Genomic DNA, 26,904 nt, shown 5'->3' on the forward strand with positions numbered 1-26,904 from the left:
CCTCTCACTCAGCACAGACACACTGCTTGCCAGCTTGTGTGTGCTAGTGAGAACAAAACGAGTAAGTCGACATGGCACTCCCCTCAGGGTGCCATGCCAGCCTCTCACTGCCTATGCAAGTATAGGTCAGTCACCCCTCTAGCAGACCTTACAGCCCTAAGGCAGGGTGCACTATACCATAGGTGAGGGTACCAGTGCATGAGCATGGTACCCCTACAGTGTCTAAACAAAACCTTAGACATTGTAAGTGCAGGGTAGCCATAAGAGTATATGGTCTGGGAGTTTGTCAAACACGAACTCCACAGCACCATAATGGCTACACTGAAAACTGGGAAGTTTGGTATCAAACTTCTCAGCACAATAAATGCACACTGATGCCAGTGTACATTTTATTGCACAATACACCCCAGAGGGCACCTTAGAGGTGCCCCCTGAAACTTAACCGACTGTCTGTGTAGGCTGACTAGTTCCAGCAGCCTGCCACACTAGAGACATGTTGCTGGCCCCATGGGGAGAGTGCCTTTGTCACTCTGAGGCCAGTAACAAAGCCTGCACTGGGTGGAGATCCTAACACCTCCCCCAGGCAGGAGCTGTAACACCTGGCGGTGAGCCTCAAAGGCTCACCCCTTTGTCACAGCCCAGCAGGGCACTCCAGCTTAGTGGAGTTGCCCGCCCCCTCCGGCCACGGCCCCCACTTTTGGCGGCAAGGCTGGAGGGAACAAAGAAAGCAACAAGGAGGAGTCACTGGCCAGTCAGGACAGCCCCTAAGGTGTCCTGAGCTGAGGTGACTCTAACTTTTAGAAATCCTCCATCTTGCAGATGGAGGATTCCCCCAATAGGGTTAGGATTGTGACCCCCTCCCCTTGGGAGGAGGCACAAAGAGGGTGTACCCACCCTCAGGGCTAGTAGCCATTGGCTACTAACCCCCCAGACCTAAACACGCCCTTAAATTTAGTATTTAAGGGCTACCCTGAACCCTAGAAAATTAGATTCCTGCAACAACAAGAAGAAGGACTGCCCAGCTGAAAACCCCTGCAGAGGAAGACCAGAAGACAACAACTGCCTTGGCTCCAGAAACTCACCGGCCTGTCTCCTGCCTTCCAAAGAACTCTGCTCCAGCGACGCCTTCCAAAGGGACCAGCGACCTCTGAATCCTCTGAGGACTGCCCTGCTTCGACGACGACAAGAAACTCCCGAGGACAGCGGACCTGCTCCAAAAAGACTGCAACTTTGTTTCCAGAAGCAGCTTTAAAGAACCCTGCAACTCCCCGCAAGAAGCGTGAGACTTGCAACACTGCACCCGGCGACCCCGACTCGGCTGGTGGAGAACCAACACCTCAGGGAGGACCCCCGGACTACTCTACGACTGTGAGTACCAAAACCTGTCCCCCCTGAGCCCCCACAGCGCCGCCTGCAGAGGGAATCCCGAGGCTTCCCCTGACCGCGACTCTCTGAAACCGAAGTCCCGACGCCTGGAAAAGACCCTGCACCCGCAGCCCCCAGGACCTGAAGGACCGGACTTTCACTGCAGAAGTGACCCCCAGGAGTCCCTCTCCCTTGCCCAAGTGGAGGTTTCCCCGAGGAAGCCCCCCCTTGCCTGCCTGCAGCGCTAAAGAGATCCCTTGATCTCTCATAGACTAACATTGAAAACCCGACGCTTGTTTCTACACTGCACCCGGCCGCCCCCGTGCTGCTGAGGGTGAAATTTCTGTGTGGGCTTGTGTCCCCCCCGGTGCCCTACAAAACCCCCCTGGTCTGCTCTCCGAAGACGCGGGTACTTACCTGCAAGCAGACCGGAACCGGGGCACCCCCTTCTCTCCATTATAGCCTATGCGTTTTGGGCACCACTTTGAACTCTGCACCTGACCGGCCCTGAGCTGCTGGTGTGGTAACTTTGGGGTTGCTCTGAACCCCCAACGGTGGGCTACCTTGGACCAAAAACTGAACCCTGTAAGTGTCTTACTTACCTGGTAAAACTAACAAAAACTTACCTCCCCCAGGAACTGTGAAAATTGCACTAAGTGTCCACTTTTGAAATAGCTATTTGTCAATAACTTGAAAAGTATACATGCAATTGAAATGATTCAAAGTTCCTAATGTACTTACCTGCAATACCTTTCAAACAAGATATTACATGTTAAATTTGAACCTGTGGTTCTTAAAATAAACTAAGAAAAGATATTTTTCTATACAAAACCTATTGGCTGGATTTGTCTCTGAGTGTGTGTACCTCATTTATTGTCTATGTGTATGTACAACAAATGCTTAACACTACTCCTTGGATAAGCCTACTGCTCGACCACACTACCACAAAATAGAGCATTAGTATTATCTATTTTTACCACTATTTTACCTCTAAGGGGAACCCTTGGACTCTGTGCATGCTATTCCTTACTTTGAAATAGCACATACAGAGCCAACTTCCTACAGATGGGTCTGAGGCTTCTTAGTTTCCTATCCTCCTCGCTTGTGTCACATGAAATTGGAGGGCATTGCTGTGGTACCTCAGTTTCCAATGGGTGCAGTACCGAAGCAGAATGTCTGATACTCTCGCTATCTAAAAGGAGACTGTCCAATTGCCAAATTGAAAACGGAGTTGTAAAATCTGCTTTTGCTGCCAGATTCCCCACAGACTACCGGCTGTGACTTTTGCTTTTCATCTTAGTTTCAGTTTTGAGCATTGGATACATGTATTGTTTGATGTGGACACAAGATCAAAGACGTGAAATGTCTTTGCTCAAAAGGATGAGGTAGTTCAAAAGGTATGTGCTATGGTTAAAGAGGCTTTGACTTGTATTCTACTGTTTTAGACCACCCAGGTTGTCAGTAAGCAAAGTTCCTGTTTACCATTTTTTCCTCACTGGGTAGCCTTATTCCAGTTTGTGTTTGGTTAGTGTATCAATTTCATATTAATTACTGTATTTTGACATGTATGTAGCGCTTAATACCCAGTTGTGTGGTGCTGAAGAAGAACTGTGGGATGAGGGCACATGCAAAACTCTGGGGCTTGCATGGTTGAAAGGGTATTGTATTCTTTGTTGTAAACATATGGGAAGCGTTGGGTGTCATACTTGAGTGACCAGAGAGGTGTTCTTGTCTTGGGACACTTCACCTGGCAGTGTGGTTGATGAAGGAAGCATAAAAGGTTAGACTGTGAAACTGTGTTTGTAATTAACTGCTGGTTATGGTTTACTCTGTGGGTTCCCTGTTGTGTTATGCTGTCGATTTGTATTTTCCAGTTTATTTTGCAGGCAGACTCCAGCCGTTGGGTTGATTATGTAGTATCTTAAAAATATGGTGAAGGTGAAAATAGGGACTTATAAAGGAGAACTGTCAGGAGGACTGGAGTACAGTCCTTTTTTGAGATTGCTATGTCTAGGATTGATATAAAACAGGATGAACTGTTATTTTCATCCTCTTTGTGATTAAGAGATGTCATCTATTGATTGAGGTCAATATAGGAGCTGGAACCTCCAGGGATGGACTACATTAGAGTGCTCTTTGGTTCTAGCTGTGCAGCAGAGCTCTTCAGTCATAGTTTGTTCATTCTAATTCTGGTATTCATCGACCTATTAAGCTGTAATATTGTGGAGTCTGTTGTCTCTTAAAACATTGGAATGTTGGGAGCTCATTAAAGACAGTGGAGTACTCTGAGCTTCTAATGGCTAGTAAAAGCCCAGTGCTCCAACATTCTTATTTTTGTCTCACAGCAACAGCTGTGAACCAAGGCCAAGGGGAGCCCGAGGTGATCTGAAAGGCCTTTGTTTTATTATGTCTGCCCTCTAGTGGTGGAATGTTCTAATAACCTTATAGCCCTCTGTAGCTGGGCTATACCAGCCATTAAAGTCCTGCTTCCTTGTTAAAGGCCCTCGCCTTCCATTCAGGCCTTCAACGCTGGATTGGACCTTTAATGGCCGGTATAGCCCTCTACGGTGGGCTGTTGTGGTATAGTAGCGTGTCTTGTAGCATCCCAATGGCATTCCTGGACTGCTGTAGATGTTTCATCTGGGCAGCCAGTTTGGAAAGGATGAAATAGCTTCTGCTGAGTGCACTTGGCTATGTATTGAGCTGTTCTTAATGCTGATTGTATACTTCAGTTTTCCAGCCTGCACTGAATTGCACTCAGTAGTTTGTGTATGACTGGTGTCCCACATGCATATAGGGCAGTTAGCTAGTACATGGCAGTTTTCCTCAACATTGGTCATTCTTGTCACTTTTGTAGGGTTTATAATTACTGAGTCTGTTATTTGGAGTTGGTCATGGCAGTTCAGATTGTGTAGGGCCTTTATCTTAGGATTCTTTTCACATCCTGAATTTAAGGTGATCATTTATGCCCTCGGAATTTGGCAAGGTATTCTAACACTTTTCACTCAATTGCTGAAGACCCACTATTTCAGCCTCAAAAATCATATTTCAAAATTAGAACTGTTACCAGTTCTTTGGAGGGAATCATTTTGGATTGCATTGTAAATTTGTTTTAGAGCAAACGTGAAAACAGTGTTTTACTGGGTAGTGTTTGATGTTTGATGCATGCAAGATATGCTTCTTTAATTGACTTCATTATTTTTTGTTTTCTTCTTAGATGGGAACAACGAAAAGATCCTCATGGAAGAACCTATTATGTAGATCACAACACACGAACTACAACATGGGAACGTCCGCAGCCTTTACCACCAGGGTAATATAATCCTGTGTTCTTTTCACTATAAGATACCTTGAAATTCACAAATTGTTTAGCAAAATCCCTTTAATAAATCTTCTCCACAAAAAGCCTATCAGCATTCCTTGATAAATAATGGTAACAATGGTAAAAAGTCAGTACAAAGGGTGCATTGTGAGTAGAAAGGTCTGATGTGTTTGCAAGTAGTAAAGCAAACAAACGTGTTATAATGTCAGACTTTTCCAATGTGTATTCTTCTGAGCTATATGCATCAGGCCTCACGTAACTGAAGATTGTTTGATCTCTGCTGGGTTCTAAAATCTAGCTCTTTCTGTATAGTGAATCTGGCATAGAGCATTACTCATGTTTCACACAATATTTGTATCTATCCTTGTTCGTCTTATGCATCTGCTATATCAAGGACCTTGTAGGAAAATGCCCTTTTTGGCATCGTTCCCCCCTACTTTTTTTCCTGATATTGATGCCAACTTGACTGTGTGCTGAGATCCTGCTAATTAGGCCCCAGCACCAGTGTTCTTTCACAAAAACTGTACCATTGTTCCCACAATTGGCACACTGTTAAGTCCCTTCTAAAAGGTACCCATGGTACCAAGGGCCCTGTGGCCAGGGAAGGTCCCCAAGGGCTGCAGCATGTAATATGCCACTCTGGGGGACCCCTCACCAAGCACATGGACACTGCCATTACAGGTTGTGTGTGCTGGTGAGGAGACAAATACAGTCGATATGGCACCCCTCCTGGGGTGCCATGCCCACAAACCACTGCCTGTGGCATAGATAAGTCACCCCTCTAGCAGGCTTTACAGCCCTAAGGCAGGGTGCACTATACCACAGGTGAGGGCATAGCAGCATGAGTAATGTGCCCCTACAGTGTCTAAGTCCATTCTTAGAAATTGTACGTGCAGTGTGGCCATATTCAGTATGTGGTCTGGAAGTTAGTCATTACGAACTCCAGAGCACCATAATGACTTCACTGAATACTGGGAAGTTTGGTATCAAACCTCTCAGCACAATAAACCCACACTGAGGCCAGTGTTGGATTTATGGGAAAATACACCCAGAGGGCATCTTAGAGAATACCCCCTCTATGCTAGCTAAACTATGCTAGTCTGTGCCAGCCTGCCACTCCCAGACAAGTTTCTGACCACATGGAGTGAGAGTTTTTGTGCTCTCTGTGGCCAGAAGGAAAGCCTGCACTAGGTGGAGGTACTTCACACCTCCCCCCTGCAGGAACTGTAACACCTGGTGGTGAGCCTCAAAGACTCAGGACTCTAGTCACAGTTCCCCAGGGCACTCCAGCTAGTGGAGTTTCCCACCCCACTGGACAAAGCCCCCACTTTTGGCGGCAGGTCCAGCAGGACATTTGGGGAAAACAAGGAGGATTGACCACCTCAGCTGGGACCACACCAAGGTGTCCAGAGCTGAGGCTCCCTCCACCCCCTGCAAAATCCTCCATCTTAGTTTGGAGGACAGGGACCAATAGGATTAGGTCTGTGTCCCCTTCCTCAAAGGGAGTAGACACAGGAAACGTGTAGCCACCCTCAGGGACAGTAACCATTAACTACTGCCCTCTGACCCCTGTAAAACCCCTAAATCCAGGGTTTAAGGGCTCCCCTGAACCTAGCTTGTCAGATTCCTGGCGACCTCACAAGAAAAAAGGAGGAGGACTGCTAGCTTGTCTCCTAGCAGAGAAGACTGAAGACACAAACTGACTTGGCCCCAGCCCACCGGCCTCCAGCCTCTAAAGCCCTGCAAAAAGAAGGCAACGCATCCTGCAGGACCAGTGACCTCTGAAAAGCCTCCAGAGGACTGCCTGCACCCTTGAGGACTAAGAACTCTTGTGGACAAGCAGCCCTGTCCAAGAAGAAACTCCATCCAAGGAGTCCAGAGCCTCCCTCTGCGAGTCCTGTCCACCCGACGCTTACAGCCCGTGTCAAGGTGACCCAACTGACTGGGGTTGGTCCCCAGGCGATTTATACCAAGTGCCCCCCCTGGGTGCACCCCTCCTGTCCACCACAACGACACATGCACCCCGAATCTGGTAGACCCCCCCCCCCCCACTGACTGCGACAGAACCGTATGAAGATTCCCAATGCCAAAATGTACCCCTGCACCTGCAGCCCCCTGGCCTTGGGTAATCTGACCTTCAGTGCAGCAATGTCCAGCAGGCGGCCCCCCTCCTTGTCCAGCCTTGAGTTTCTCAGAACCGATCACCTGCAGAATCTTTGTGACCCCTGGGGTCCCCTATATGAAAGCATTGGGTGCCTGACGCTGTGTTTGCATCCTTCACCCGACCGCCCCGCGCCATTGAGGGTATATTTTGGTGCCGACTTATTGCCCTGTAATCCTTGACTGCTCTAGGGTCCCAAGGAAAAGCCTCTCAATATCACCTATCCTTTCTTATTGCCTCAAGTAAGAGGATCGTTTTGAAATTATATGTAGTCCTATTGCCGCATGCAAGAAGATAGTTTTGAAATTAACTGTAGTCGCCATTGTACGTTTACTAAATACCTTCTGCTTCAAACTTATTCCAGTTATTTGAATTATGATGGATACATCAAACTACAGGGTTCCTTATCTTTAGAATATTCCTGGACTGGATCTGGAGAATTCTGCAACAGTGCTCCCAAGTGCTAATAGTTGGTGCAGTGTCTCTCCGCAGTCTCTCTGTACCGCCTAGTAAGTGACATTAAAGAGCCGCATAAATGCTCCACTCCTCTGCTCTGTTTGTTCCTTTCATTCCACTCTTTCACATGCGATTTGCAGCTGCGCTCCCACCTTGTTGGTCTTCTGACAACTCCTCAACAGTGTGCTAGATAACGATGTCCCAACCGAAAACAACAGGATTCAAGCTGTGCTGCAACTGCAGGGAGTATCAACGCCAGAACTGTAAATAAAAATCTTAAGCAGGATCGTTCTTTGAGACAAAAGTATATTCAGCTGAATGTCATGGGAGATCCTGGAGCCTCCCACAAGTATCAGACAAAAAACTCCAATAACAGGTGTTCATACACTCGTCCAGCAATGGAAAGTTACTCAGCAATTTTCAAGCCTCGCACGTAGACGCATCTTCTTCCTGCAACATAAAGAACATTTTGTTTAACAGTGCTCTCTTTCCACTGTAGCTGCAACCTTGAGAGCTAAGTGTAAATGCCAAAATGAGAATATCACTCCTTTCTCACTTGCCTTTCGGTGCCACCCGGACTGGAGTTCTGCAGAATGCCTTTAATTGTTAGGTGCTGGAGCTTGTGCATGTAATAATGCAGTAGCACTGCATTCGCATAATTTGAACAATATGGAGTTTATTTAGTTTTTGCATAAGCCCAGGTACCCAAAGTTCCCTTCTTTGTTCACTGTCAACTTTCTCAACTCTCAATATTGTTTAAAGACATAGCCATATTCTGGAATTCATACTCGCTCCTTTTCTACCTCCTTATCATCTAATCCCTGCTTGCAACCTTTGGAAATCTCTGCAAATCCTTCCCATGTTTAAGCACGCTGAGCAAAACCTATGCATATTAGTAGAAGCAAAAATTAAAATAGGACAGTCGGCAGTCCCCGAAACCTTGGAATCCACTTTTGCCAACACTCTATCTGATCACCAATCTTTTCTCAAAATCAGTCATTTAGGAAAATATATAGAATAGTTAGAACCAGAATTTCTACTCACAAAAAAGTAGCAGGACAAAATGCAAAAGAAATTTGTTAGAAAATAGGTTGTTAGTAAGGGCAGGTAAGTACCTACACTTAGCATTAGGCCACTAACCTCCACTTAGGTCCAGTTAGATCTCAGTATATTAAGCACAGCTCAACCCTTGGTAGATTGTCAGTGAGCGAGAAGACTTAATTTAGGAGACAGGTGTGTAAAGCATTTAAAAATCAAATAACAATAAATAAGTAAAACACAAAATTTCTGCAATTTATAATAATAGATTATATTGTTATCTTTAAAATTACACCAAAACAATTCAAATTGGATAAGGGGAACTGGCGATTTGAATTTTCAAAGAATTAATAATTTCCAGCCAATCTGGGTTTTTTCGGGATGAAAATCTTCATCTGGGCCAAAGCTGAATCTTGATCCGATGTCCCTGGAGCCCTCCTCCTCTTTTTACCTTCTCCAGTCAGTTTTTTTTTTCCTCTCTGATCTTGGGCGACCCTCCACAGTAAGCTGATTTAGAGTCAGCATTGTCTGATTGCCTTTCCAGGAGCCCCTGGTGAAATCCTGGAAGTCTGGGGCTCTGGAACTTTTCAGCATGATGAACCTGGAGGCCAGGCCAGGTCGCAGTTGACGTAAACTGGTTTGACTCTTGAAGGCTGGTCGGTCCCTTTATGGAGCATTTTTCCAAAAGTTCTCCAAACTTCTGAATATTCTTCCCGAAGGTCTTTAAAGGCCCTTTAGGAGTCCGCCAGCTCACCCCAAGGTTCCATAAGCTTTGAGTTGCTCCTTGAGGGTTAGGACTCCAACTCCCAGAATGCACCTGGTTCAAATCCAGAGATGACCTCTAGCCACTGGTCAGCTGGGTCTGTTCCTTCAGGTTTTGATTCAGGGGACTCTGGTTAGCTATTGTCCTCTGTAGCAAGCAGGGGATACCTCTTGAACCAGTTGAAGACAGGCAAAGTCCTTTTAGTGGTGAAGCCCAAGTGTGCAGCTGGTGCAGTCCTTCAGAGTGCAGCGTCCGGGTGCAGGTCAGGGTTCTGGCAGGGCAGTTCTTCCTCTTTGTCTTGTTCCTTGTAGGGGTCTGACTTGTGGGTACAGCTCTGCCAAATGTATCCTTGCTCCTGAGGTGAAAAGCCAGAGGGGGGAGGTGACAGCTGTCCAATCTCAGACAGGCCACTACCCCCTTGGATGCCTACTTTCTGGGAAGTGTGGCAAAAATCAATTTCAGGGTGGAAACATTCCTTAAAAATCAAAAATGGCAGAAACTGAATTTTGGAGGTTAGGTTTGGCTGAGCCCACCCACTGGTATGATTATAAATCCTTAACACACCCCTCTCCTAATCTAATCAAGAGGGCCCCTAATTGTTTGGGGTTGCAAGAAATGGGGGAGGTCCTGAGCTGCTCCAAATGTCCTTCCCTCCTTTGAAGACCAGTTTGTCTGCTCTTCCCCCATCCTGTTTGACATCTGTTGAGGCAGATCTCCTCCCCAGGCACATCCTTTGTGCTTGGCCCAGGCCACTTCACACCTCATCAAGGCAGCCTTGCCAATCAGAGAAGGGCACTACAGAGGTGAAACTAGTAATGTTTTAGGATGAGTTTTAAAACTCTTTCCCTGAACTAGGTATTCGAAATCCAACAATGGGAAGTTGTGGGATTTATTATAACAATTGAATTGAGGCCAAACCTGCCATCTCTCTCTCTCCTTTGGAGACTTTATTAATTAAAATAGTTTCCCCATTTTAGCCTGTGGAGCCTATTCACTACAGTGAGGGAAAATTTATTTGTTTATATTACCTCATCAGGGCGTTTAAAATGATTTTATAAGGTCCCTGCTTATAGTTACATGACACCCACCCTAAGGGCACTTAGGGCACACCTTAGTGGTGACTTGCATGTAAAAATAAGGTAGTTCAAGACTTTGGAAATGCTTTAAATTCCAAAGTCGAATTTGCATATAACTTTAATTTTAAAACAGCCAGGAAGGCAGGCCTGCCTTTAAAATGACCCTAGGCACCTCAGCAGTGCACCTATGGGTGCACCACAATTCTGGGGTCCCTAAACCTACATGTCCTACCATATACTAGGGACTTATAGGTAGGTTGATGTAGCCAATTATAATTAGCCTAATTTGCATACTCATTTTACACAGAGCACAGGCCCTGGTACTGTTTAGCAGTATCCAGGGCACCATCAGATTCAGGAAAACACCAGCAAAAAGTGAAAAATGGGGGCAAAAAGTTAGGGGGCCTCTGCAATCAGCCCTGTTTTTGCACACAAACCCCCCCAGCCCCTACATCCAGCCCACGCACCCAGGAGACTCAGCCCAACCCTATGAGAGCCTTCTTAGCTTGTCAGGTGAGAAAGACATTGAGGAAAACTGGCTGACCCTTTGCAGGGCCTACTCTGCCTTACATCCTCCTGTCAGGGTCACTCCCTCTGGGTAGTGAACCCATCCCAACAGTGAAAGGACCCATCTTAAACTGAAAATTCCCTCTAGGGTGGTCTTCCTCCTCACCCTCTGCTAAGTTGGGTAGAGATATGCCCACCTCCCCTATCCTTAACTTTGCTAGGGCAATACCTAGCTTACCCAAAGAGGTCACCCAACACTTGAGTAACCCCACCAGGACCAAAAGTATCAGGGGGCCTACTTTGCTTTTGGCGCTTGTGTCTACCTCCCAGGCCAAGTACAGTGCTGCCGTTAAATACAGCACCCAGCAGAGGCTGCTGACAGCTGTCTGCACCCAGAACCACACCCTAAGCTCTCCACTGACAGGTGGGTGAGCTGCTTTAGGGGCACCTGTGAGGTCCTGGCACCCCTCTTGCTGTTAAGAGTTGCAGGCTACCACGTCCTGCCACAGACACCATCCATCCACTATCCCTTCTGTTAGTGCAGGAGCAACAACCTACAGCTGGACAGCTGCCTGGCTATTCAGGGCTTCCTTGGGGGTCAGGCGAGGCCTCACCATTGCCAATTCTGGGCTCCCCCTTACTGGGGCAGAAGGCCTTGGGCTAGCTGGAACTCTCTTTTGAGAGTGGCCTACCCTTCCTTTTCTTCTTCCCTTTTCTTGGGGACCCCTATCTCCTACCTGTAGGGACTAGCTCCCCAAGACTTTTAGCAATGGGGGCACCCTGAGCGACTACCTCCTCTGGGACCAGACTCACCTCTGGGACCACCACCCTAAACCAGTGAAGGATACCTTCCCTCCCTAGGGGCACTATGGCTACAGGTTTGGTGGTGATCTCACCTGTGGCTATTCTGACTTTCCTGGTCTCCCCTGGGACATACATGTCTGAGATCACCAACAGGTTACTCAATATAGTGTGACTGGCACAGGTGTCTCCCAGGCCACTGATAGGGATCTCCCTGAATGGGGTGAAAGTTCCTACTCCCACCTTCAGGGATCACCAGCTTACCATCTGCTCCTGTCTCCCAGCCCAATGCTATGAGGACCTCATCACCTGAGGAGTCCTCCTCCATGGCTTCACTGGACAGCCCAGTGCTAACCACCTTCTTTGGACAGGCTACATCTCCTCTGAAGTGACCTGTAGCTGACAGTCAAAGCAGACCTTATTGTCAAAGAGCTTCTTTAACCCCGGGTCTCCCTGTCTCTGCTTATAAGATTGTTAATGGGATTTACTCCCCTCCTTCTTAGGGTTCTGTGGTACAGAGGTAGTCTCTGAGGTGGGCTTAGCACCTCTCTCCTTAGGTTTTTGGTGACCTGACCCCACCCCCTTTCTTGGAGTCTCCCCCCGGGACTTGACAACCACTCTGGCGCTCAACCACTCATCAGCTGCCTCCCCCAGATGTCTGGGGTTGGTCAGCTTAGAGTCCACTAGATGCTGGCATAGCCTCTCTTGGATAAAATTGGTCAAGATGCGCTCTTATGATCAAATTGTATAACCCCTCATACGTATTTACTTTGTTACCATGTAGCCAGCCCTATAGTGCCTTAAGTGAATTGTCTACAAAGTCAACCCAAGACTGGGTATTGACCTTCTGGGTGTCCCTGAACTTCATTCTGTACTGCTCTGGGGTCAGACCAAACTTCTTGGTTAAACACCTCTTCAGGCTGGGATAGGAATCTGCTTCCTCTCCCTCTAGGGTATAGGCCTATCCCTCCCAGGTATTGGGATCAACTCCAAAAGGAGTGAGCCCCAATATTGAGGCTTAACCTTTCTCATTTGGAGAGCACTCCAACCACTTGTCTATGTCATTGCCCTATACATAAGCAGGAACAACCAACTTGGGTAACCTGGGGCTTAACCCACCACTCATGGACACCTCAGCTTCCTGTCGCTGCCACCATCTCTCTGTTTAATCTTTGGCCACTTCTTCTCCAGGGCCAACTTCTCTGCCTCCAAAGCTATGAGGGCTACATGGGCCTCATGTTCCCTTTCCCTGAGGACAAGGTCTGCTTTCGTCTTGGTCTGATGCCACAGACCCTCTCCTCCCACTAGCTCTGGGTGGGGCCCTAGCTGCTGAAATTACAGTTTGGCAATCATCATCCTCCTGGAGGTTGGAGAAGACATCTTCCCTTCCTACCTCTGAAGCTTTCTCTGCCTCCCTCTGCACTATCCAGGCTTCAAGGGACTTGATCATCACAGCCTTCCTAAGGTTGTTAGCAGCATGCTATCCCCGCTTTCTGCACAACACCTTAAGCTCAGCTGCAGTGAGTATGGGTAGGCTAGCCAGATCAAGCTCCATGATCTCCCTTAAGTTGTGTGTGACTTAAAAAAAAAAAAACACTTTGGCACCAATTGATCAGAACAATTTAAAAAAATCAAAAATGAAGTAATTAGAAAAAAAGTCAATATTTGAAAAATCAAAAATAGTTTTGCTCTGTGTCAATTTAAGATTTTTCACTTAAAACTGTGACGTGGTATTAAACACAAGTACTGGATTGCACCACTGTGCACCACAAATGTGGGAAAGTGGGTTATTAGTAAGGGCAGGTAAGCAACTGGCACTAACCTCCACTTAGGTCTCAATAAATTAAACCAAGCTCAACCCTTGGTAGCTTGGAAGCAGGCAGCACCCGCAGAAGTACCTGAACAGGCACTTGGAGGAAGAGTGAACCGGAGTCCACGCGAAGTCACAAAAGGGAGTCCCACGACACCGGAGGACAACTCAGAAGGTTGTGCACTGCACGTTAGAGTGTCGGGGACCCAGGCTTGGCTGTGCACAAAGGAAATCCTGGAAGAGTGCACAGGAGCCGGAGCAACTGCAAATAACGCGGTACCCAGCAATGCAGTCTAGCGTGGGGAGGCAAGGACTTACCTCCACCAAACTTGGACTGAAGAGTCACTGGACTGTGGGAGTCACTTGGACAGAGTTGCTGAGTTCCAGGGACCACCCTCGTCGTGCTGAGAGGGGACCCAGAGGACCAGTGATGCAGTCTTTTGGTGCCTGCGGTTGCAGGGGGAAAATTCCGTCGACCCACGGGAGATTTCTTCAGAGCTCCTGGTGCAGAGAGGAGGCAGGCTACCCCCAGAGCATGCACCACCTGGAAACAGTCGAGAAAGCCGGCAGGATGAAGCGATACAAGGTTGCTAGTAGTCGTCTTGCTACTTTGTTGCGGTTTTGCAGGCGTCCTGAGCAGTCAGCGGTCGATCCTTTGGCAGAAGGTGAAGAGGGAGATGCAGAGGAACTCTGAGCTCTTGCATTCGTTATCTGGTGAGATCCCCAAAGCAGAGACCCTAAATAGCCAGAAAAGGAGGTTTGGCTACCTAGGAAGGAGGATTGGCTACCAAGAGAGGTAAGAGCCTATCAGAAGGAGCCTCTGACGTCACCTGCTGGCACTGGCCACTCAGAGCAGTCCAGTGTGCCACAAACACCTCTGTTTCCAAGATGGCAGAGGTCTGGGACACACTGGAGGAGTTCTGGGCACCTCCCCTGGGAGGTGCAGGTCAGGGGAGGGGTCCCTCCCCTTTCCTTTGTCCAGTTTCGCGCCAGAGCAGGGCTGGGGGATCCCTGAACCGGTGTAGACTGGCTTATGCAGAGATGGGCACCATTTGTGCCCATCAAAGCATTTCCAGAGGCTGGGGGAGGCTACTCCTCCCCAGCCCTCACACCTATTTCCAAAGGGAGAGGGTGTTACACCCTCTCTCGGAGGAAGTCCTTTGTTCTGCCTTCCTGGGCCAGGGATTTCTGGACCCCAGGAGGGCAGAAACCTGTCTGAGGGGTTGGCAGCAGCAGCAGCTGCAGTGGAGACCCCGGTAAGGCAGTTTGGCAATACCCGGGTTCTGTGCTAGAGACCCGGGGGATCATGGAATTGTCACCCCAATGCCAGAATGGCATTGGGGTGACAATTCCATGATCTTAGACATGTTACATGGCCATGTTCGGAGGTACCATTGTGACGCTGTACATAGGTAGTGATCTATGTACAGTGCACGCGTGTAATGGTGTCCCCACACTCACAAAGGCCGGGGAATTTGTCCTGAACGATGTGGGGGCACCTTGGCTAGTGCCAGGGTGCCCACACACTAAGTAACTTTGCACCCAACCTTCACTAGGTGAAGGTTAGACATATACAGGGGGTGCAGAATTATTAGGCAAGTTGTATTTTTGAGGATTAATTTTATTATTGAACAACAACCATGTTCTCAATGAACCCAAAAAACTCATTAATATCAAAGCTGAATATTTTTGGAAGTAGTTTTTAGTTTGTTTTTAGTTTTAGCTATGTTAGGGAGATATCTGTGTGTGCAGGTGACTATTACTGTGCATAATTATTAGGCAACTTAACAAAAAAAAATATATACCCATTTCAATTATTTATTATTACCAGTGAAACCAATATAACATCTCAACATTCACAAATATACATTTCTGACATTCAAAAACAAAACAAAAACAAATCAGTGACCAATATAGCCACCTTTCTTTGCAAGGACACTCAAAAGCCTGCCATCCATGGATTCTGTCAGTGTTTTGATCTGTTCACCATCAACATTGCGTGCAGCAGCAACCACAGCCTCCCAGACATCGTTTAGAGAGGTGTACTGTTTTCCCTCCTTGTAAATCTCACATTTGATGATGGACCACAGGTTCTCAATGGGGTTCAGATCAGGTGAACAAGGAGGCCATGTCATTAGATTTCCTTCTTTTATACCCTTTCTTGACAGCCACGCTGTGGAGTACTTGGACGCGTGTGATGGAGCATTGTCCTGCATGAAAATCATGTTTTTCTTGAAGGATGCAGACTTCTTCCTGTACCACTGCTTGAAGAAGGTGTCTTCCAGGAACTGGCAGTAGGACTAGGAGTTGAGCTTGACTCCATCCTCAACCCGAAAAGGCCCCACAAGCTCATCTTTGATGATACCAGCCCAAACCAGTACTCCACCTCCACCTTGCTGGCGTCTGAGTCGGACTGGAGCTCTCTGCCCTTTACCAATCCAGCCACGGGCCCATCCATCTGGCCCATCAAGACTCACTCTCATTTCATCAGTCCATAAAACCTTAGAAAAATCAGTCTTGAGATATTTCTTGGCCCAGTCTTGACGTTTCAGCTTGTGTGTCTTGTTCAGTGGTGGTCGTCTTTCAGCCTTTCTTACCTTGGCCATGTCTCTGAGTATTGCACACCTTGTGCTTTTGGGCACTCCAGTGATGTTGCAGCTCTGAAATATGGCCAAACTGGTGGCAAGTGGCATCGTGGCAGCTGCACGCTTGACTTTTCTCAGTTCATGGGCAGTTATTTTGCGCCTTGGTTTTTCCACACGCTTCTTGCGACCCTGTTGACTATTTTGAATGAAACGCTTGATTGTTCGATGATCACGCTTCAGAAGCTTTGCAATTTTAAGAGTGCTGCATCCCTCTGCAAGATATCTCACTATTTTTGACTTTTCTGAGCCTGTCAAGTCCTTCTTTTGACCCATTTTGCCAAAGGAAAGGAAGTTGCCTAATAATTATGCACACCTGATATAGGGTGTTGATGTCATTAGACCACACCCCTTCTCATTACAGAGATGCACATCACCTAATATGCTTAATTGGTAGTAGGCTTTCGAGCCTATACAGCTTGGAGTAAGACAACATGCATAAAGAGGATGATGTGTTCAAAATACTCATTTGCCTAATAATTCTGCACTCCCTGTAGGTGGCTTATAAGTTACTTAAGTGCAGTGGTAAATGGCTGTGAAATAACGTGGACGTTATTTCACTCAGGCTGCACTGGCAGGCCTGTGTAAGAATTGTCAGAGCTTCCTATGGGTGGCAAATGCTGCAGCCCATAGGGATCTCCTGGAACCCCAATACCCTGGGTACCTCAGTACCATATACTAGGGAATTATATGGGTGTACCAGTATGCCAATGTGAATTGGTAAATTTAGTCACTAGCCTGTTAGTGACAAATTTGGAAAGCAGAGAGAGCATAACCACTGAGGTTCTGGTTAGCAGAGCCTCAGTGAGACAGTTAGGCATCACACAGGGAACACATACAGGGCACATACTTATGAGCCCTGGGGCCCTGCCTGGAGGGTCCCAGTGACACATAGACTAAAACAACATATATACAGTGAAATATGGGGGTAACATGCCAGGCAAGATGGTACTTTCCTACACTGGAGATATGAATTTTCAAATAATTGTTTTCTAGTGCTTAGAAAATAAAAGCGCCAATCTTGTCGCACCTCGACTGGGGCAAAGTCAAAGTTTCAGGCCGACCACGATGGAGCCCTGCTCGGCTACAGCAAGCGGGATGCCTCGGTCAAAAGTTTACCTTCGGACTTTGTCACACTGAAGAAAATCTTCCAGAAAACGACTGTCACCAATCCAATCCGACCTCCCTGGAGCCCTCTTCGGATATGCGTCTCAGGAAACCTCTATGAAGATTTCTACGGTCAGACTTAGACAATTTTTTGGACCGTAAATCTTCGTCCCGGCCAAATGGGAATCTTGGTCCGAAGTCCCTTGAGCCACCCTCGGATTCGCTGCACGGGAAGTCCCGGTCAACCTTTTACTTTCGGACGTAGTCACTTTTTTGGAGCTTTTTCTCTCCGAAGTCGGATGACCCTCTTCAGCAAGCCGATTTTGAGTTGATGTTGTTGGATTGTCTTCCCAGGAGCCCCGGGTGAAATCCTGGAAGTCTGGGGCTCCAGAGCTTTTCAGTGGGACAAACCTGCAAGTCAGGCCGGGTTGTGGTCGATGTAAGCCGGCTTGATACTTGAAGGCGGGTTGGGCCCCTTATGGAGCTTTTTCCCAGGAGTTCTCCAAACTTCTAGATCTTTTTTCCAGAAGGTCTTTGAAGGTCCTTTAGGAGTCCATATCTCCATCCCAAGGCTCCAGAATCTCTGAGTTGCTGCTTGAGAGTTAGGACTCCAACTGCTAGCATGCACCTGGTTCAAAACCAAAAATGACCACTAGCTTCTAGTCAGCTCGTCAGTTCCTTCAGGTTTTGATGTAGGGGATTCTGGTTAACTATTTGACACATGTAGCAAGCAGGAAGTTCCTTCTTGAACCAGTTAAAGACAGGCAAAGCCCAAGTGTGCAGCTGGTGCAGTCCTTCAGAGTGCAGTGTCTAGGTGCAGGTCAGGGATCCAGCAGGGCAGTCCTTCTGATGTTCTTCCTTATAGGGATCTGAGGTGTTGGTGCAGCTCTGCCAAATGTATCCTTGCTTCAGGGGTGAAAAGTAGTGGGTGGGAACTTTCCAATCACAGGCAGGCCACTACCCACCTGGATGACCAATTCCTGGGAAGTGTATCAGAAATCAATCCCAGGGAGCAACATTCCTTAAAAATCCAAAATGGCAGAAACTGAATTTTGGAGGTTAGGTCTGGCTGAGCCCACTCGCTTGAGTGACTACAAATCCTTTACACACTCCTCTCCTGCCCTCTCCTAATCTAATCAAGAGTCTGGGGTTCCAGGAAATGGGAGAGGTCCTGAGCTGCTCCAAATGTCCTTCCCTCCTTTGAAGACTAGTTTAGCTGCTCTCTCACGATCCTGTTTCACCATTTGCTGAGGCAGATCCCCCTCCCCCAGACACACCCTCTGTATTCAGCCCAGGCCACTTCACAGCCTGGCCAATCTGAGAAGGGCACTACAGAGCTGAAACTGGTAACTTTTAGGAACAGTTTTAAAACTCTTTCTCTGAATGAGTTATATTAAATCCAACAATGGCAAGTTGTGTGATTTATTATAACAATTCATTTGAGACCAAACTTGCCATATGTTGCTCCTTTCAAAACTTTATTCAAATAAAGTCTCCCCATTTTAGCCCATGGAGCCTATTCACTACAGTGTGGGAAAAAAACATTTGGCTATTTTACCTCACCAGGGCTTATAAAACATTTTTATAAGGTCCCTGCTTATAATTACATGGCACCGACCCTAGGGGCACTTAGGGCACACTTTAGGGATGACTTATAAGTACAAATAAGGTAGTTTAAGACTTTGGAAGTACATTTAATTCCAAAGTCGAATTTGCATATAACTTTAATTCAAAAGCATCCAGCACTGCAGGCCTGCCTTCAAAATTACCATGGGCACCTCAGCAGTGCACTTATGGGTGCACCACCTTTGCTCGGGTCCCTACACTATGGGCCTCATTACAACATTGGCGGGCGGCAACCGCCGCCCACCAAGTTGTAACTGCCGTGCGACCACACTCCTGCGGTGCCCATTATGACATCCCCGCTGGGCCGCAACATGGGAGCCGGCTCCAATGTGGAGCCGGCAGTGTTGCGGCCATGCAACGGGTGCAGTTGTACCCGTCGCGCTTTTCACTGTCTGCAGAGCAGACAGTGAAAAGCTGCATGGTGCCCCCAGGGGCCCCGCGACTCCCCGTACCGCCAGCCTTTTCCTGGCGGTTTAAACCGCCAGGAAAAGGCTGGCGGTAGGGGGACTCGTAATCCCCTGGGCAGCGCTGTCCTGACGTATTACTACCGCCGGGGCCATTGTGGCGGGAAACCGCAAGCCCCGGCGGTGTGACCGCGGCGCTTCCGCCGCGGTCGTAATGACCTTGGAAGCACCGCCAGCCTGTTGGCGGTGCTTCCGTCATTTGGGTTGAAATTACCCCCTTAATGTCTTACCATATACGAGGGACCCAGAATTAGGTTGACATAGCCAATTATAATTAGCCTAATTTACATACTCATTTTACTAAGAGCACTGGTCCTGGGATGGGTTAGCAGTACCGAGGGCACCATCAGAGTCAGGCAAACCCCAGCAAATTTAAAAATGGGCCCTAAAAGTTAGGGTGCCTCTGCAATCAGTCCTGTTTTCTCACATAATTCAAAATGTAATGATTCGATTAAGCATATTTAAGACTCCCCATATGACAATTCCAGCAAGTCTCAGGGTGCTACAAGTGGCAGAGCATTGCAAAGGTTATATCGGTGATATATAGTCAACTTTTTGACCCTCTAAGTAGGAATATAGAAATGATCTTCTTCATGAAAAATGTAGCAACCTGGCCTACCAATAGAAATTATACCTCAGCAGAGAAGATATGAGGAGGTAAGAGAACCATCTGAGGGGATTGGTAATGTGAACCTCAATGATGCTTATTTATAGCCAATCCAGAATAAAACAAGGAGCTGGCCGCTAACCTCTGGGTCTTTGTGCACTGCCAAGAGTGTATGAGAAAATCGTATCAACCTTATGTTCATTTATTGAAAAGACTATCAGTACTGTGTGATCACGTGACTCACTTGTCTCGGATACACAAACCATGTCCTGTTGCTTGATGACACTGTATATTTTTCATTTTCCCTTTTTATCTGTTGTGCACTGTATATTTATTCAATCACATAATTTCAGTTCACCGTTGCATTGTGCCACCACTCGTAGCACCTTGAGACATGTAATTGCCATATAAGGAGTCTTAAATATGTTTAATCCACTCTTCAAATTTTGAATTTCTTTTGCATTTTTTTCTTCCCACTTATTTGGGAGTCGTAATCCTTGTTCTGCCTGTTCTATATATTCTTCTCCTGAATGAAAAATGAAATAATGTCTGAAATATCTTTGCCTGTGTCCTTTCTTTGGCAGTAAAAGTGACCGTTCCTCAATTGTTTAAACTTTAGTGTAACATATGCACAGGCATATTGCAGTTATATATCAGGAGCCACCCTATCGTACGCCTTCTTTCCACAAACACATCTCTTGATAACTCGTTATCTCATTATAGCACATACATTGCTCTGGCTTGTTAAAAGATTGCAGGCAGTTACTGCTGCCCACTTTTAGATTTCCCGTGAGTAATATGCAAAGTGTTCTTACACTTTTACAGCATAAATTAAAAACTAAAAAAAAAAAAAAGTTAGCACTGAAATGTTTTGCCTTAAAGTATGTTCATTATGGATCCTCTTTTGTATATATGGGTAATTACTAATATAACGGTCATAAGTTGGTAAACAATTGTTTGAGGCATGTGTGGCTGTAGCTACACATGCTTTTCATACTTCTGTCATCTAGGGTTGTGTCTGTATGTGTGCAAGTTGTTTTTTGCTTTGAAGAAGTCTTTTGAGTGACAAGGTAGAGTGATTCCGTGTCTTGGTGATAATGCACCTGGGCATCAACTCCATCATTAGATTGTTTTCTTTCTGCTGTCTGGTTCAGACATGTGTGCCTTTGCTCCGCTTCAACTCTGTCACGGTTTGCCTTTCGGTTCATGTAACCCATTCCCTTCATTGGTATTGTTTTGATTGCATTTCCCATATGGATATAGACTTATATCTACATTGCTTATCTGTTTGGTTTGCTTTGACCACGGCCCCTGCAAGGCCTTGCCCTTTGGAGTCCTCATCTGGTCTCAATCACATTCTTCTGAGAATACCTGGCTGGTGAAGGAACAGACACCCATCTGTTACTGCTTGCCTTGCCATGTTAAGTACCCTGCTCAGCCAACATTTGGTTTGTAATGTGTGTTTGTCACCTGATCACAGGGAAGCTGATTGTGATGCTTATAAATCCTTCTGCTTGAAGAAAACTATTCTGGACCTTTGAGCGTGTCACCTGGAAATGTCACGGAGAACCATCAATGGCACTCCAGACATCTTTGGTCAGGAACATTCCGAAGAAGAGGAAGGCCACCCTCGGCCATTAGCATTGGAAGAACAGGCGTTTTCCATCGAGGTCGGTTCTGGCTATGACCTCGAGGTCGATTTGGAAGTGGAGGACATTACTTTGGCTCAACAACCCATGAGTATGGTGTTCCCTGCCCCCCTCCATCGTGTCGACCCCTCCAAGAGACACTTAACCCTCTGGATCCACACTCGGAGGCCCTCTGTCCACCACTGCATTCCGTTCATGGGAGGCACCAAGCATCTGGTACAGATGCCCGCCTTCTGTTCTTGCAGGGTGCCTGAAGGAAAGTGAAAGCTATCCTTTATAAGAAGGATAGAGCCAGTCTCTTTGACTGCCACTGCGATTAATACATGTACATCATTTACTCATGAGTTAAACGTAAAGACCACTTTAAGATCCACACCCCACGTCAACATTGCGCAGCCAGATAAGTTAGTCCTGTTACTCATCTAACAATCTCCTTACTGTCCTTTCCCATCATATTTGCTTCTAAGTAAATATATTTTTATGACCCTATCTAAAAATTGGACTTTCAGTCCAGTGCTTTGGATCATTTGGAGATGCAAAGGGTCCTTTGGGCAATCTTGCCTCTTTCAGAGGCTCTTCGCGTCAACAGTTTCTCTGTTTGATCCTTTGCAGAAATTACTCATCCTCTTTTATACTCGTACAAGGTCATGAAATCCTGCCTTAATAGAACATCCCAATGTTCACTTAGCCCGGGTTCTCTTTTCATTGTAGCTGTGTGGTTTGCTCTTATCTTTAGACACACAAGGCACGTGCTTTCATATATTCCTGTCTAGGAAGGCCAGTGTCAGTATAGCATGTTTATAATGATAGTACCAGTTCTCCAGCAAGGGGCTTAGTTATCTCTCTAACGTGAAAGAATGATGCATCTAGGCATAGGTGGGGAAAACCTTGGAAAAGTCACAGTACTATTCTAGTGATCAGTTTACATAGAATTTAAACATGAGTCTAAGAAGATCGCATGCTGTCCGTGTTACTTCTTTCTCCAGAATAAAACAAACCTACATTGATGCTAGGGAGTTTTGCCACAAGTTAGCCTATTTTCAGTAGCTCTGCACACAAGTTATTCTTGTATTGGGTACATCATTTATCAAAACCAATGCACAGTTTTGTTTCCCTTTTACACTTATGTTCAGTTCATGTTTAGTTTTCATTTGCATTTTTTAATTAAATGTCTTCTCAATTTCACCAAACGTAAAGTGTGTGTGAGTGCATGCTTATATATGTGTGTGTACCACACACACACACACACACACATGCAGCACTTTAATACAATATAGATGTGTCAAATAATAAGATGGTTAATAATGTATGTTCACCATAATGCACTTTTCCTTTTATGGTAAACTCTCCATGCATATTATTAAGCACACGTTGAGTTGAATTTGAGGAAAAGCTGTAGGAATCAAATACTACAGCTTTTCAGTGAAAAGACAGCAGTTAAAGTGACATAATTGGGTGTTAGAATAAAAAATGAGGTAATGTTAAAGAAGAATACATTTTAAAAAACAAAAAAAACACACTGAAATACACCAGTTATAGTTTAGTGAACTAATTATAACTTGAACCTCCTTTTTATGACTTTCTAAATCAAATTTCTCTACAGTGCATTTGAGTAGGGTGACATGATGATGTGCCCACACACACATATATATGTTCGATGACATGTGTAGCTGCAGATACACATGCTATGCATAACTCTTCTGACATCTAGTGTCGGGCTCGGAGTGTTACAAGTTGTTTTTCTTCAAAGAAGTCTTTTCGGAGTCACGGGATCGAGTGACTTCTCCTCGTGGTTACATTGTGCATGGGCATCGACTCCATTGTTAGACTGTTTTCTTTCCGCTGTCCGGATCAGACGTGTTTCCTCTCGCTCCGAGATTTCGAATTAGAAAACTCATTTAATTGTCGGTGTTAGAAATGGTTTTTTTGGTTGGCAGTCAGGTTACCCCCTGTCCAAGCAAAAGCCCTCACTCTAGTCAGGGTAAGTCACACACAATCCAAGATTATCCTGTGCCCACCCTCTGGTAGCTTGGCACGAGCAGTCAGGCTTAACTTAGAGGTCGGGCGGCGTTGTCCTTGCGAAGCCGTGCGTCGGAGTTTCGGTCGTCCCAAGAGCGTCGCGTCGATCAGCGGCGGTGTTTGGCGTTTTTCTCGCCGCGGAACAAGTTGTGCGTCGAAAGTTTCGGCGCACGGAGCGTCCAAGTGAAAAAGAGAAGTCTTTTTGGTCCTGAGACTTCAGGGAACAGGAGGCAAGCTCTATCCAAGCCCTTGGAGAGCACTTTCACAGCCAGACAAGAGTTCAGCAAGGCAGCAGGGCAACAGCAAGGCAGCAGTCCTTTGTAGAAAGCAGACAGGTGAGTCCTTTGAGCAGCCAGGCAGTTCTTCTTGGCAGGATGTAGTTTCTGGTTCAGGTTTCTTCTCCAGCAAGTGTCTGATGAGTTAGGGCAGAGGCCCTGTTTTATACCCAAATGTGCCTTTGAAGTGGGGGAGACTTCAAAGAGTGGCTAAGAAGTGCACCAGGTCCCCTTTCAGTTCAATCCTGTCTGCCAGGGTCCCAGTAGGGGGTGTGGCAGTCCTTTGTGTGAGAGCAGGCCCTCCACCCTCCCAGCCCAGGAAGACCCATTCAAAATGCAGATGTATGCAAGTGAGGCTGAGTACCCTGTGTTTGGGGTGTGTCTGAGTGAATGCACAAGGAGCTGTCAACCAAGCCCAGCCAGACGTGGATTGTAAGGCACAGAAAGATTTAAGTGCAAAGAAATGCTCACTTTCTAAAAGTGGCATTTCTAGAATAGTAATATTAAATCCGACTTCACCAGTCAGCAGGATTTTGTATTACCATTCTGGCCATACTAAATATGACCTCCCTGCTCCTTTCAGATCAGCAGCTGCCACTTCAACAGGTATGAGGGCAGCCCCAATGTTAGCCTATGAAGGGAGCAGGCCTCACAGTAGTGTAAAAACGAATTTAGGAGCTTTACACTACCAGGACATATAACTACCCAGGTACATGTCCTGCCTTTTACCTACACAGCACCCTGCCATAGGGGTTACCTAGGGCACACATTAAGGGTGACTTATATGTAGAAAAAGGGGAGTTCTAGGCTTGGCAAGTACTTTTATATGCCAAGTCGAGGTGGCAGTGAAACTGCACACACAGGCCTTGCAATGGCAAGCCTGAGACAAGGTTAAGGGGGCTACTTAAGTGGGTGGCACAACCAGTGCTGCAGGTCCACTAGTAGCATTTAATCTACAGGCCCTAGGCACATGTAGTGCACATTACTAGGGACTTATAAGTAGATTAAATAGTCCAATCAGGTATGATCCAGAGTTACCATGTTTAAAAAGGAAGAGATCATATGCACTTTAGCACTGGTTAGCAGTGGTAAAGTGCGCAGAGTCTAAAAGCCAGCAAAACAGGGTCCAAAAAGTGGAGGGAGGCAGGCAAAAAGTTAGGGGTGACCACCCTAAGGCATGTCAGGTCTAACAGTCGGTATTGTTTCGATCGCGTTCCATCTAGACTCGAACAGATAGTACCGTCGGAATATAGACTTCGCCCTTCTGGGCACGTGCGCCCGACTCGGGCATGTTCGGGCCTACCGCGTGGAAGCCTGATGGTTCGGACTTCATTTCGATTCTGCCCTCCGTGCCAGGCAAAGTTTCCCTATACAGACCAGTATCTGGTTTGTAATCTGTGTCTTTCTCCGGACCACTGAGAAGAGGATTGCGAGGCCTGTCGATTGTTTCGATCCAAGAAGACCTTGCGTGATCGGAGAGCCAGAAGGTTAGAGATGGCCTTGAAAAGTACAGAGCATCTCGACATCATGGAAGAACAGGCGCAGACAGCAGTCTCCATCCGGGACACCGACTCCAGGCAAGAATTGGAGGGGGATAAGCCTATCACTGCTGGCCAGCACGTGAGTACGTCTGCCCCTATGCCCACATACAAAAAACAACTTAAGGCCTTGGGTACACCACTGCCAGAAGGCCATGGTTCAACCTGAAAAAAGACTGTAGTCAACCGACCTTCGGGTTCTGCGCCAAAAAAGGCCACTCCTCCGTCCACTTCAGAGTCAAGTAAATCTGTAAAGAGTTCTGCCGCGGACTCCAGTAAGCGTCCTCACTCCTCAGAGTCGAAGCTTCGACGCCCTGCTTCGGAGCCAAAACAACCGACTCCATTTTCAGGACCGAAAAAGATCCAAACTTCGGAACCCAATACAGTGGAACAAGGACTTTTGAGCCGCCTCAAAGTTCCAAGTCAATGCAGGAATCTTACAGACCTTCTGATGAGGGCACTGATATTCAGCCTATACTTGAGGTTATGGATGAGAGACAATCTAGAATCCACATACACAAAGAAACTGGCAGAATTGTTATTGCACCTCCTTTGAAAACTAAAAGCTGGCTTTTCAGGAAGAATTAGGCACTGTTCAACCACCAGCAAACATGTATAAACAAAAGGAGAAAACAGTGCCTGCCCCTACCCCTCCTCCTCATTCACCACAGCTTTCTTTTTCACTTCCACACTAGTCCACCACTGTTGCCTTCACCAACACACTCACTGTACTCTCATGGGGTTACAGTGGATCCTTGGAATTTATATGACCCAGATCCTATTCCAGATAATGATCCTGACTTCTACCCCTCCAAGCCTTCTCCACCAGAGGACACTACTGCATACACGCAGGTTGTTTTCAGGGCAGCTGCTTATCATGGGGTGCTTATGCATACTGATCCCCTAGTGGAGGATATCTTGTTCAACACTCTGTCCTCTACTCACTCTAGATATCAGTGCCTTCCCATGTTGCCTGGAATGGTCAAACATGCAGACCAACTTTTTAGTGAGCCAGTCAAAGCTAGATTAATTACTCTGCGTATTGACAAAAAGTACAAACCTGCTCCTACAGACCCAGACTAAATCACACACCAAGTTCCTCCAGATTCATTGGTAGTGAGTGCAGCTAGAAAAAGGGTTAATAGCCAATCCTCAGGGGATGCTCCTCCGCCTGATAAGGAGAGCTGGAAATTTGATGCTGCTGTCAAGAGAATGGCCACACAAGCGGCAAACCAATTGTGAATTGCTAATTTGCAAGCACTTCCCGCCAGATACAATAGAGCCCACTGGGATGAGATGCAAGAACTCCTACAGCACCTCCCAAATGGACATCAAAAGAGGGCACAACAGATAGTAGAGGATGGACAGGCCACAAGTAACTATCAGATGAGGTCTGCCCTCGATGCTGCAGATACAGCAGCCAGAAATATCAACACTGCCATTACTATAAGAAGGCATGCATGGCTACGTTCTTCTGGCTTTAAACCAGAAATCCAACAGGCAGTACTCAACATGCCTTTTGACAAGAAACACTTATTTGGACCCGAGGTCGATATGACCATAGAAAAGCTGAGGAAAGACTCAGGCACTGCCAAAGCAATGAGAGCATTATACACGTCACTGGATAGAGGCTACTTTTACAGGCCACAATTTAGGGGAGGATTCAAACCACAGTCCT

At 46.7% G+C, this 26,904-nt stretch overlaps 1 protein-coding gene across 1 annotated transcript in view; it reads left to right on the forward strand.

Annotated features, from left to right (window-relative positions):
- The window catches only part of WWP1 (WW domain containing E3 ubiquitin protein ligase 1), a 711,039-nt gene that overhangs the window by 194,461 nt on the left and 489,674 nt on the right, over positions 1-26,904 (forward strand). Inside the window, exon 9 of the mRNA XM_069220436.1 lies at positions 4,583-4,678. Within this exon, the coding sequence (XP_069076537.1) occupies positions 4,583-4,678 (96 nt within the window). The remainder of the gene's footprint in view (positions 1-4,582; positions 4,679-26,904) is intronic.

Source organism: Pleurodeles waltl, chromosome 2_2, assembly GCF_031143425.1.
Source record: "Pleurodeles waltl isolate 20211129_DDA chromosome 2_2, aPleWal1.hap1.20221129, whole genome shotgun sequence".
Lineage (NCBI taxonomy): Eukaryota > Metazoa > Chordata > Amphibia > Caudata > Salamandridae > Pleurodeles > Pleurodeles waltl.